This window comes from Nothobranchius furzeri, chromosome 1 (assembly GCF_043380555.1).
Source record: "Nothobranchius furzeri strain GRZ-AD chromosome 1, NfurGRZ-RIMD1, whole genome shotgun sequence".
In the NCBI taxonomy this organism is placed as follows: Eukaryota; Metazoa; Chordata; class Actinopteri; order Cyprinodontiformes; family Nothobranchiidae; genus Nothobranchius; species Nothobranchius furzeri.
Window position 1 is genome coordinate 32,697,529 of NC_091741.1, and position 12,159 is coordinate 32,709,687.

Here is a 12,159-nt window from a genome sequence, read left to right on the forward strand (position 1 = left end):
ATTATATCAATTAATGTTCCATTATCGAAGGACTTGTTGGTAAATCTAGTGAGAGATTGCACAATCTGGGAGAGGTTTATAGCATCCAGCTGCAGTTGCAGGGAAATAGACCGCTTGAGCATGTCCCAGTTCAAATCACCTAATAACATGAGTTCACTGAGAGCAGACGGGGCCCAGGCAGGGGCCGATGGGGGGCCTGTAGCAGCCAGCAGCAACCAAAGAGTAGATTTTAGAGAGATTAGTTTTCAGTAATAGCTCAAACTGTTTGGGTAACGGTGTAGATAACATGACTGAACCGTGCAAATTGTCCTTATAATAAAGAGCAATCCCCGCACCCTTGGTTGGTCTATCCTGATGAAAGACAGTATGAACAGGGATGGACACGGCAGAGTCGGGTACTGACTTCTTGAGCCAGGTCTCAGAAACGACTAAAACATCAGGCTCAGCTGTCTGAACATAAACTTTAAGTTCATCTATCTTGGGGAGGAGGTTTTGAATGTTTAAATGCAAAAGCCCAAAGCTTTACGACTGTAGAAGCAGTCAGAGGTCCTTGTCTTCATGCCAGAAGCTGAAGAGGCGTCAGTACAGAGGGAAGGTGAAGACGTGTCAACAGGGCGTGTTAACTGGAGAACGAGAGGCTGGCCCTGGGTTTGGTTAGATGTTCCCAGAGATTAGTAACGATAGAAAAATCAAAACCCTCTTCAGAAGATTTAGAAGTGGAATCAGTGTTTCCTCTAGGCATTTTTCCAGCTGTGGCGGGGGGGGGGGGGGGGGGGGGGGGTTGACACGCCTCTAAATAAAGTAAAACTTTCCAGTGCAGATTGGAGACAACCCATAGAAGCACTGATTTGATCTCATTTCAGAGAAAACTAGAACAGGTTAGATGCACCTAATAAATAAAATTACTAACAAACTCAGGAATCTTTCTTTGCTTCCCTGTTCTGGTGCTGAGAATATCACTAATGCGGATCAAAGGAGATCCACAGATGAATGCACCTCTTATTTATTATTTGGAGTCTACATTTACTGCAGCTGGCAGAGGCAGAGATTTTTTCTATTGATACACGGATTTACAGAATCATTTTAAATGTTAATAGGGGGAGACTGCAGGAGGGAGCGGTAAAATACAGGGGGTCCCCAGCAAAAACGAGAAACTTTACCAGTCTGATAAAACCCGCTGGTTTTCCATCAGGCAGTCACGGGGCAGCTCCAACGACCCAGTGGCTGTGCTGGGTCAGTTATCGAGCCCAGTCCGGTACCGGCTCGGCCGTGAACGAGCCGAGGCGACGTCGTGCTCTGCTTAAGAAGAGGTGTGATGGGCTCGACACACGGGAGGCGGCCAGCGGCAAAGCCGTCTACGCGTTCTGTTCCATGGCGAAATCTAAACTTCCGTTGTTTTGATTGGCTGTGTCCGGTTGGAGGGAATTAAGGTTATGTAAGCGGTTCAGAGTTAATAAAGCGGTAGATATGATGTTTCACAAGGTGCTGCTAGAGTTATGTGAAATCTTACTTCTGATTTTACTATAAAACATAATAATGATCAACTTCTCCTCCATGTTTGCTCGGAGGAGCATCCTGTCCGCTCATTGGTCAGTGAATGAAACCTCCGTTGATTGGTCCTCGTCCGAGCGACAGCGATGAAAAGTTGAAAATGTTTCAACTTTCTGGGATCGTGTCGCTGGGTCGCCTGTGCACGACACGTGCACGAGCGCAAAATTTCACACGCACGTTTTCCGCGTTTCGCTTAGTAGGAGGGAGACCCGCGATTATCGCTTTGTCGCGCACGTCTCGTTGAAAATGAACGGAGGAGAGGCGATGTCGCCTCCCGTGTGTCGAGCCCATTAGTTTCCCGCTTCAGAAGAAGCGTTCAACGTATTTTTACGCTTTTGGGCTCGACACACGGGAGGCGACACTTTGTTTCCAAGCATCCAGTTACCTGCTCATGTTCCCCCACAAGGTGTAACCATCAACATAAATATACTGGTCATCTCCTTTCCATAGGCTCCAATAACACGTTTTTGAGGGTAAATGGGAGGTGGCCACCACCGCCATTTTGTCCGTGTCACAGGTTCCGTCAAGCCCAGACAATTCCACAAAAGGGAAGAGAGGAGGAGCTGAGGGTGGGGCTGTAAGGCTGGGATCAACTGACGACACCCGGTCGAACTAGCTACAAGCTAACCTGAAGCTAACCCAAAGCTAATGCGGATGTGGGAGCTAAGCTAACGGAGGTAGCAACCTAGCTACAACCGGAGCTAACTGTGCACAACACCAGAGCTTCTGAGTCAGAGATACGCCGGGCTGACCGCTGGGTAAAACCGGGTGGAACACAGAGGTCTCCCGAGAGCTCCACAAGCCGATAGTGGGAACCCAGCTCCACCAACATGTTATATTTCAACCCATTTTCTAAAGTGCAGCATTATGTTAAATACACTGGGTTTTACCCTATTACATTTAAATGTCATGGTTAAACAGTACATGTTAAAATCCAGGCCAGACCGAGGCTCTACTGAGGGCTTTCCCCGGAGCTAGCTCTGTGGTCACGTGGGTCTGATGCTCATTAATTATACAGAATTTTAGGCTTTTAATACACTTAAACAGAAGAGTGAGAAAAACATTCACCCCCCTCAGAGTTGTCATGAGTGTAAACTAGATCATTTAAACCAAAAACATGTTCTGGTACCAGGCTGTAAACATGTTTATTTCTGCTGTCAAATTGGTATTTTTAACATGGGAGTCAATGAGGATTTGCTCGCTTCTGACACCAGCCCCTAGTGGACGAGGGTGGAACTGCAAGTTTTGGTACTTCCGGGTTGAGCCGCATTGTGGGGGCTTGGGTGTGACCAAGGGTGGAGGGGCTGTGCTGCAGTATCAGGGCTCCTAAGGAGCTTTAACAATATTACATAATGTTAGCAGGGCGGTGATGAGTGAGACATTCTGTATTTGAAGGTGTAATACAGGTTTAGGAGTCTGATCCAGCAAAGGTTCTTGGTGTGATGAAATCCGCTTCGGGCTTTACGTCCTCTCAAACCAAACGATCTCCATCTTAGAAAATATCACATCAGCAGAATGATGGTTGTAGCAGCTCAGCAAATATCCCAGGTTCCAGGAAGGTGCTGAAGGCTCTGTCTCCAGGAGGTTGTTGCAGCTAGCACCTACTTAGCAGCAGGCAAAGCCACTCAGCAGGCTCCAGGTGGCCGACACAGGTCTGGCCTGGAGGATCAAAGCAGAACCAGGCTCTTGTGGGGGTGGGGGTAATCTCGTGGAGATACGGAAGAAGTAGGATTCAAGAGGGTGTAGCAGACACAAGCATCCCGGTCCATAGATGATGGAGAGTTCACTTCAGGCTAACAGACAGCAGATGAAGCCAGGCAGCATTCCAGGAAGGGCTAGGCAGAAACCAGCAGGATCCTGGCTGAAGATGGTTGGAGTTTGTGGGTTTTAGATTGTGAGAAGTGTGGGATCAACCACACCACACAGCAGGACTCTGTTTCCCAGGAATGTGGTCAAACAGGGTCTGACTAGACTGCAGGCCCCAGTGTTTCACACCATGAAACTGATGTTAACACCACCCGGTCTTACTCTGGTGTCCATGCTGTTGGTCTAGATGAAGGAGGGCAGAAGGACATCGAGTCTCAAAGCGAGCTACGAGGCCATCAAAAACAACGACTTCCAGCTGAGCCGAGAGTTCTCTCTGTCACGCGAAAACACAAGCTTTTCATCCTCCTCCGCTCTGGCCTCCACCCTCACCCAGACCCTCAATCCTACCGCTGCTTCTGACTCTAGGGGCCGCAAGTCCAAGTAAGGTCATGCTCCATCCACAGGTACACCTGACCGTCTCCCAGAAACCTACCTGGATGTTTGTACTCTCATGTTTCAGAAGCAGCATCAAATCTTCCAATCATCAGTCATCCTCTTCATCATCCTCTTCCTCACTCTCATCTTGCTCCTCCTCGTCGGCGCTGGCTCAGGAGCTCTCTCAGCAGGTGTCCGCGTTACCTGAAGCAGATGTCAATAGCCAGGTGGACTGGACTTATGACCCCAATGAGCCACGGTACTGCATCTGCAACCAGGTATAGTCCCACACGAGTGGACTCAGGTGGACTTTTTCTGGTGTCAGGTTCTGTTTCACACCTGTTCAATCCTCTTCAGGTGTCTTATGGGGAAATGGTGGGCTGTGACAACACAGACGTAAGTATCGGCTTCTGTTTTCTGATTTTCTGGTAATCGCAAAATGGGTCAGCATTTTAGAACCGATCAAATGTTCTAAAGCTGATCCGGCGTCCTAGCGTCGATCCGGCGTTGTAGCGTTGATCCGGTGTCCTAGCGTTGATCCGGTGTCCTAGCGTTGATCCGGTGTCCTAGCGTTGATCCGGCTTCGTAGCGTTGATCCGGCGTCGTAGCGTTGATCCGGTGTCCTAGCGTTGATCCGGTGTCCTAGCGTTAATCCGGTGTCCTAGCGTTGATCCGGTGTCCTAGCGTTGATAGCGTTGATCCGGCTTCGTAGCGTTGATCCGGCTTCGTAGCGTTGATCCGGCGTCTTAGCGTTGATCCGGTGTCCTAGCGTTGATCCGGCGTCCTAGCGTTGATCCGGTGTCCTAGCGTTAATCCGGTGTCCTAGCGTTAATCCGGTGTCCTAGCGTTGATCCGGTGTCCTAGCGTTGATCCGGTGTCCTAGCGTTGATCCGGTGTCCTAGCGTTGATCCGGTGTCCTAGCGTTGATCCGGTGTCCTAGCGTTGATCCGGCTTTGTAGCGTTGATCCGGCTTTGTAGCGTTGATCCGGCGTCGTAGCGTTGATCCGGCGTCGTAGCGTTGATCCGGTGTCCTAGCGTTGATCCGGTGTCCTAGCGTTGATCCGGTGTCCTAGCGTTGATCCGGCTTCGTAGCGTTGATCCGGCTTCGTAGCGTTGATCCGGCTTCGTAGCGTTGATCCGGCGTTGATCCGGCGTCGTAGCGTTGATCCGGTGGCCCAGCGTTGATCCGGCGTCGTAGCGCTGATCCGGCGTCCTAGCGTTGATCCGGTGTCCTAGCGTTGATCCGGCGTCCTAGCGTTGATCCGGCGTCTTACCGCTGATCCGGTGTCCTAGCGTTGATCCGGTGTCCTAGCGTTGATCCGGTGTCCTAGCGTTGATCCGGTGTCCTAGCGTTGATCCGATGTCCTAGCGTTGATCCGGCGTCCTAGCGTTGATCCGGCGTCGTAGCGCTGATCCGGTGTCCTAGCGCTGATCCGGTGTCCTAGTGCTGATCCGGCGTCGTAGCGTTGATCCGGTGTCCTAGCGTTGATCCGGCGTCCTAGCGTTGATCCTGTGTCCTAGTGTTGATCCGGCTTCGTAGCGTTGATCCGGCGTCGTAGCGTTGATCCGGTGTCCTAGCGTTAATCCGGTGTCCTAGCGTTGATCCAGTGTCCTAGCGTTGATCCGGTGTCCTAGCGTTGATCCGGCTTTGTAGCGTTGATCCGGCTTCGTAGCGTTGATCCGGCGTCTTAGCGTTGATCCGGTGTCCTAGCGTTGATCCGGCTTTGTAGCGTTGATCCGGCTTCGTAGCGTTGATCCGGTGTCCTAGCGTTGATCCGGTGTCCTAGCGTTGATCCGGCGTCGTAGCGTTGATCCGGTGTCCTAGCGTTAATCCGGTGTCCTAGCGTTAATCCGGTGTCCTAGCATTGATCCGGTGTCCTAGCGTTGATCCGGTGTCCTAGCGTTGATCCGGTGTCCTAGCGTTGATCCGGTGTCCTAGCGTTGATCCGGCTTTGTAGCGTTGATCCGGCGTCGTAGCGTTGATCCGGTGTCCTAGCGTTGATCCGGCGTCTTAGCGTTGATCCGGTGTCCTAGCGTTGATCCGGCTTTGTAGCGTTGATCCGGCTTCGTAGCGTTGATCCGGTGTCCTAGCGTTGATCCGGTGTCCTAGCGTTGATCCGGCGTCGTAGCGTTGATCCGGTGTCCTAGCGTTAATCCGGTGTCCTAGCGTTAATCCGGTGTCCTAGCGTTGATCTGGTGTCCTAGCGTTGATCCGGTGTCCTAGCGTTGATCCGGCTTTGTAGCGTTGATCCGGCGTCGTAGCGTTGATCCGGTGTCCTAGCGTTGATCCGGTGTCCTAGCGTTGATCCAGCTTCGTAGCGTTGATCCGGCTTCGTAGCGTTGATCCGGCTTCGTAGCGTTGATCCGGCTTCGTAGCGTTGATCCGGCGTCGTAGCGTTGATCCGGCGTCGTAGCGTTGATCCGGTGTCCCAGCGTTGATCCGGCGTCGTAGCGCTGATCCGGTGTCCCAGCGTTGATCCGGCGTCGTAGCGCTGATCCGGTGTCCTAGCGTTGATCCGGTGTCCTAGCGTTGATCCGGTGTCCTAGCGTTGATCCGGTGTCCTAGCGTTGATCCGGCGTCCTAGCGTTGATCCTGCGTCCTAGCGCTGATCCGGTGTCCTAGCGTTGATCCGGTGTTCTAGCGTTGATCCGGTGTTCTAGCGTTGATCCGGTGTCCTAGCGTTGATCTGGTGTCCTAGCGTTGATCCGGCGTCCTAGTGCTGATCCGGCGTCGTAGCGTTGATCTGGTGTCCTAGCGTTGATCCGGCTTCGTAGCGTTGATCTGGTGTCCTAGCGTTGATCCGGTGTCCTAGCGCTGATCCGGTGTCCTAGCGTTGATCCGGCGTCCTAGCGCTGATCCGGTGTCCTAGCGTTGATCCGGTGTCCTAGCGTTGATCCGGTGTCCCAGCGTTGATCCGGCGTCCTAGCGTTGATCCGGTATCCTAGCTTTGATCCGGCGTCCTAGCGTTGATCCGGCGTCCTAGCGCTGATCCGGCGTCCTAGCGCTGATCCGGCGTCCTAGCGCTGATCCGGCGTCCTAGCACTGATCCGGCGTCCTAGCGCTGATCCGGCGTCCTAGCGCTGATCCGGCGTCCTAGCGCTGATCCGGCGTCCTAGCGCTGATCCGGCGTCCTAGCGCTGATCCGGTGTCCTAGTGCTGATCCGGTGTCCTAGTGCTGATCCGGTGTCCTTGTGCTGATCCGGCGTCGTAGCGTTGATCCGGCGTCCTAGCGCTGATCCGGTGTCCTAGCGTTGATCCGGTGTTCTAGCGTTGATCCGGTGTCCTAACGTTGATCTGGCGTCCTAGTGCTGATCCGGCGTCCTAGCGCTGATCCGGTGTCCTAACGTTGATCCGGCGTCCTAGTGCTGATCCGGCGTCCTAGCGCTGATCCGGCGTCGTAGCGCTGATCCGGTGTCCTAGTGCTGATCCTGCGTCCTAGCGTTGATCCGGTGTCCTAGTGCTGATCCGGTGTCCTAGTGCTGATCCGGTGTCCTAGTGCTGATCCGGTGTCCTAGCGTTGATCCGGTGTCCTAGCGTTGATCCGGTGTCCTAGCGTTGATCCGGCGTCGTAGCGTTGATCCGGTGTCCTAGTGCTGATCCGGTGTCCTAGAGTTGATCCGGTGTCCTAGTGCTGATCCGGTGTCCTAGCGTTGATCCGGTGTCCTAGCGTTGATCCGGTGTCCTAGCGCTGATCCGGCGTCGTAGCGTTGATCCGGTGTCCTAGCGCTGATCCGGTGTCCTAGCGTTGATCCCGTGTCCTAGTGCTGATCCGGCGTCCTAGCGTTGATCCGGCGTCGTAGCGTTGATCTGTGTCCTAGCGCTGATCCGGCGTCCTAGCGTTGATCCGGCGTCCTAGCGTTGATCCGGCGTCGTAGCGTTGATCTGTGTCCTAGCGCTGATCCGGCGTCCTAGCGTTGATCCGGCGTCCTAGCGTTGATCCGGCGTCCTAGCGTTGATCCGGCGTCGTAGTGTTGATCTGTGTCCTAGCGCTGATCCGGCGTCCTAGCGTTGATCCGGCGTCCTAGCGCTGATCCGGCGTCCTAGCGTTGATCCGGCGTCCTAGCGCTGATCCGGCGTCCTAGCGTTGATCTGTGTCCTAGCGCTGATCCAATGTCCTAGCGTTGATCCGATCCTTGTGTCTCCAGTGTCCGATTGAATGGTTCCACTACGGCTGTGTGGGTCTGACCGAGGCTCCTAAAGGGAAGTGGTACTGTCCTCAGTGCACGGCTGCCATGAAGAGGAGAGGCAGCCGCCACAAATAGGCTTGTGCTGAGGTCAGGGGTCAATGACACACACACACACACACAGCTGACTGATCCAAGCTTTTAGACATTCTGTAGATTGTATTCTTTTATGTCCACAGTCTCTGCCCGATACTCAGGAGCATCAGAGAAGTCAATGAAGTTTCCCATTCCGCCACCGTGAATGACTACAAACATGGAGGCTTGTGATGACCTTCTGGGCCGATGGAGACGTTGAGCCTCTGACCATGACAATGTTCTTCTGAATGTACCGCTGGAACTGTGTGTGTTCGTATGTTACACTCATGGAATAAAATGGAAATGGATTTTGTATCATTCTGGTGGTCCAACTTGTGTTTTTCAGGCCGTCCACACCTGGTGCTGATCCAATCTCAGTCTCAGGTGTGAACACAAGTAGGGTGAGTTTGTGAATCTGGGTCGGTTCTGTGGGTTATTGGAACATTTATCAGAGGTTCCTCCAGAGCACACTGCCCCCAACACACACGTGCATTCACACACGAGTAAATAAAGGTGAGACTCAAAACCCCAAATCCACCATCTCAGAATGTTAGAAGATTGTGAAAACATTCCCAGTAGGAAGCTCAACCTTTCCGGTCGGCTCCCCTGGAGAACTAAAGGATGAATGCAAGTCAGCGAGGCTCAAAGAGATACTTTCTAACGCGCTTTGCTGTACGCCCTGATCACACGTTAACTCTGTTTAAATACAAACTCATGATGGTGTTTCAACCACGCCTGTCACGTTCTTTGAGATTTATCAACTTGTAAAAGTTCGTAACAAATCAGGCATGTCGCATATGTGACGTCACCACATAAGCTCCTCCCCCTAGCATAGCTGCTACTCGCCACATGACCAGATTTATGGTGGTTTCCACCTGAAGGAAGGAATTGAAGTTTTCTGAACTTGCGGCCCTTTCCTTTGTGTCTCCGTGTCTGGTTCGATGACGTCACTGACAACGCGCATTTGTAGTCCTGGACTTCTTTTCACACAAAACTTAAAATAATGTTTCCCCCGTTGGAAGAGAAGTACTTTCTTGGTATTAAAATGTGTTTTTACAATTCACGACCATGATACGTGGAATCCATGGAACATAAGCAGGATTAAAAAACAGCATTTTTAGACCCGCCCACTTGGACCCGTGTTCCAGAAGTAGGTGGGCAGGACTAAGGCTAGCAGGATCTTCTGTGACACGTTTATCCAGGTAATACTGATCCGATGGTAACGTGGTGTCCACGGCCAAAAATGGACGGCTTGAATTGGAAAAAAATATGCAGCTGAACATTTCCTAAAAATCCATTCAGACACATTTGTACACATAAGTTTTCTGAGGTTACGCTGTTTTGACAAGTTGTCACGTGTAGTTCAACACACCATGTTGTGAATCAGTTGTAAGCATACATCCACGAGGTGACATCCTGTCAGAGTGGTAGCTCAACTGGTAAGGCATCTAGCTTAAACGCCGCGACCCGGGTTCGGATCCAGTCTGGGACGTATGAGATTTAGAATAATATACAGAATTGTTTATTTAATCCCAGTAATGATGGTTAAGACGGCTCGGAAAAATACTTTCTGACGTCATCGGTAAACATTCTGGTAATCGACTAACTTTATTCTCTGCACCAAACATATTTCCACGGAGCCTTATTATTCTGATGTTTCAGATGATCTTTGCGTTTGGTTTCTTAATGTTTTAGTTTCAAAGACCACTAACATCAGAGCCTTGATGTCACCCTTGCTGTATGTTCCTCCTGGTCGTGACTCCCCCCGTTCTCATTCCATCATTTTGAGTCCGTGTCCCTCTCTGCTCACTGATCTGGCGGCGGAGCTGAAGCCCTCTGGTTCCCCGACTGATGTGTTGCCTCGCCATTTTCTTATAGAGGATTTTCCTCTGGTTGGCTGTTCCATCCTAGAAGTTTTGAATGAGTCTAGCCTCTGGTGGTGTTCCCAGGCCTTTAAAAAAGCAGTGGTCCAACCAGCTACCCTGGGTAACTTCCATCCTATCTCGAAGGTCCCAGTTTTATCTAAGCTTCTCTAACATTAGCCAAGTGGTTAGGTCCTGCCTCTTCCAGCTTCGCCGGCTATCAAAGATGAAGTCCATCCTGAATAGACGCGACCTGCACACAGTAATCCACGCGTTTGTGAACTCTCGCCTAGATTATGCCAATTCCTTTTTTATGGATCTGCCTCCCTCGGTTGCACAGCTGGTGCAGAATGCAGCGGCCTGCCTACTGACGGAGACCAGATGAAAGGAGCATATTACTCCCATTCTGGCGCCGCTGCACTGGTTACCGGTGCGCTACCGCATCCAATTAAAAGTTCTGCACAGATTAGGTCACTGGTGATTGGCGCACAGTGCATACGGTGACCAGATGTCCTGCTTTGTGCGGGACAGTCCTGCATTTTATTACTTTTCACGTGTCCCGCAAATTGAGACTCATGTCCCGCATTAGTGACAGTTTCGCGTTTCAATGGCCGTGTTCGAGACGAGCCCGTTCTGTGCAGATTAGATCACCAATGATCAGCGAGCGGTGCATGCCGGTTAGATTTGTGTCCAGCTTGACGCCGACTTGCTCTGACGTCATGCATACGTAGGCAACGATAACTTCGTGAGATCAAGACGGCCGCAGATTTTGGAGCAAGGTGCTGCAGTTGCTCTCCTGCAAAACCTAGAGCATGGAGGGAAACACCTGGCGCTCACCTGATCTAAGATCTGATTGGTTCCCATTCTGATCCAAACATAGTTGGTCACATGTATTCTGTAAATCATGTTATGTTGATGTTGACAACTATATAGGCCATAAAGAGGAATGTGTTGTCTTTTGTCACGTTTCCAATGAGCACACTAAACCTGCAGCTGATCAGCTTTACTTATTAGCGTCTAGGGCTGGGCGATACGGCCTAAAATCAATATCACCATATATTGAGGATTTCACCTCGATAAGATAAATGGACGATAACTACAGGTGTGCTCAGAAAAACAAGTTGTCCACTAGATGGGGCTGTCACGTGTATTATGTTGAGTCAAACTTCTCTGACTGGGTGGTTCAGCTTGTTGGAGGGACATGAATGCTGCCAACCACCTCGCTAAGAGTCAGACATTTAACGGTACAGTTTAGATTTATTGCCCAGCCCTGTTAGTCATATCTTCATATAGGATATCCTCAAGCGTGTGAGAATGTGCTGCAGTTGCTAACGGGCACCAGAATTAAATTAAAAATTAAACAAGTATGAACGCTAACTCGATACCCGCAGACCAGCAACCAACATGTTAGAGTCTGACCAACCAGTACTGATGTGGACCAGGACCAGGGTCTGGATCTGGCTGTTTGGCCTCTGATCGCTGACTCCAGGTGTCCCACACCTGCAGCCCCGGTAGGTGCAGCTGTTCTCACTGGAATCAGCAGCAGGCTTTAGGTCTTCTCCTGAGTAAATGTGGACTTTATTAGCAAACACGAGAGTGAAAAACAACGCTCGGTTTCATTCATGTTTATAGAAAAGATGTCACCAGAAATCTGGGGACTTCCGGTCCTCTGTTTCTTTAAAGACACCCCCCCCCCCCCCCCTCGATAACCGTGCTCCAGAAATAACAGCAGCTGGGGGGGAGTCTCCTCTGAAACCTGAACGCACCTCCTCCTCCTGCAGGAGAGAGAACCAGATGACTGCTTGTTTTTAAGCAGAGCCCCGCGGCTGCGGACCCTTCAGAGCCTGGCGCTGTCTGTCTGCGGGTCTTTGTGCGGGTTTTGAACCGAGAGGAGGAACTGGAGGAGATGAAGGAGTTGGTTCGGAACTTTCTAGACTTGTTAAACTTTCTCCAGCTCACCAGAACCGATTGGACCCTAATGGGGCGGTGATGAAGATGCTCCTCCCGCTGCTCCTCCTCAGGACCTCCGGGATGCTGCTCCGCCGGCGCGTCTTCTCCGGGCCGCTCCTGCTGCTGCTGTTGGCGCTGCTCTGTCTCTACTACCGGACCCAGAGGTGGAGCCGGAGCGGGTCGGAGGGGGTCCCGCTGGAGACCAGGAGCCTGATATCCGCTCTGGAAGCTCCGGTGAGTTCTACATGACACCTGGTCCTGCTCCGCTTAGAATCAGAACCTCCTGGGTCCACTG

The 12,159-nt window shown here is 51.6% G+C and overlaps 2 protein-coding genes across 5 annotated transcripts in view; both read left to right on the forward strand.

Moving 5' to 3' along the window:
* Positions 1-8,370, forward strand: part of ing3 (inhibitor of growth family, member 3) — a 25,461-nt gene extending 17,091 nt beyond the window's left edge. The window contains exons 9-13 of the mRNA XM_070555552.1: positions 3,605-3,798; positions 3,878-4,070; positions 4,150-4,188; positions 7,939-8,067; positions 8,157-8,370. Of these exons, the coding sequence (XP_070411653.1) occupies positions 3,605-3,798; positions 3,878-4,070; positions 4,150-4,188; positions 7,939-8,055 (543 nt within the window). The 3' untranslated portion in view covers positions 8,056-8,067; positions 8,157-8,370. The remainder of the gene's footprint in view (positions 1-3,604; positions 3,799-3,877; positions 4,071-4,149; positions 4,189-7,938; positions 8,068-8,156) is intronic.
* A 3,361-nt stretch (positions 8,371-11,731) lies between these two features.
* cped1 (cadherin-like and PC-esterase domain containing 1) overlaps positions 11,732-12,159 on the forward strand; it is a 35,454-nt gene continuing 35,026 nt past the window's right edge. For 3 of the 4 annotated variants that reach the window (XM_070555384.1, XM_070555403.1, XM_070555367.1), the window contains exon 1: positions 11,761-12,098. In XM_070555384.1, coding sequence (XP_070411485.1) covers positions 11,904-12,098 — 195 coding nt within the window. In that variant the 5' untranslated portion in view covers positions 11,761-11,903. Of the gene's footprint in view, positions 12,099-12,159 lie in introns of all 4 variants that reach the window. The other variant, XM_070555430.1, reaches the window with a different exon arrangement.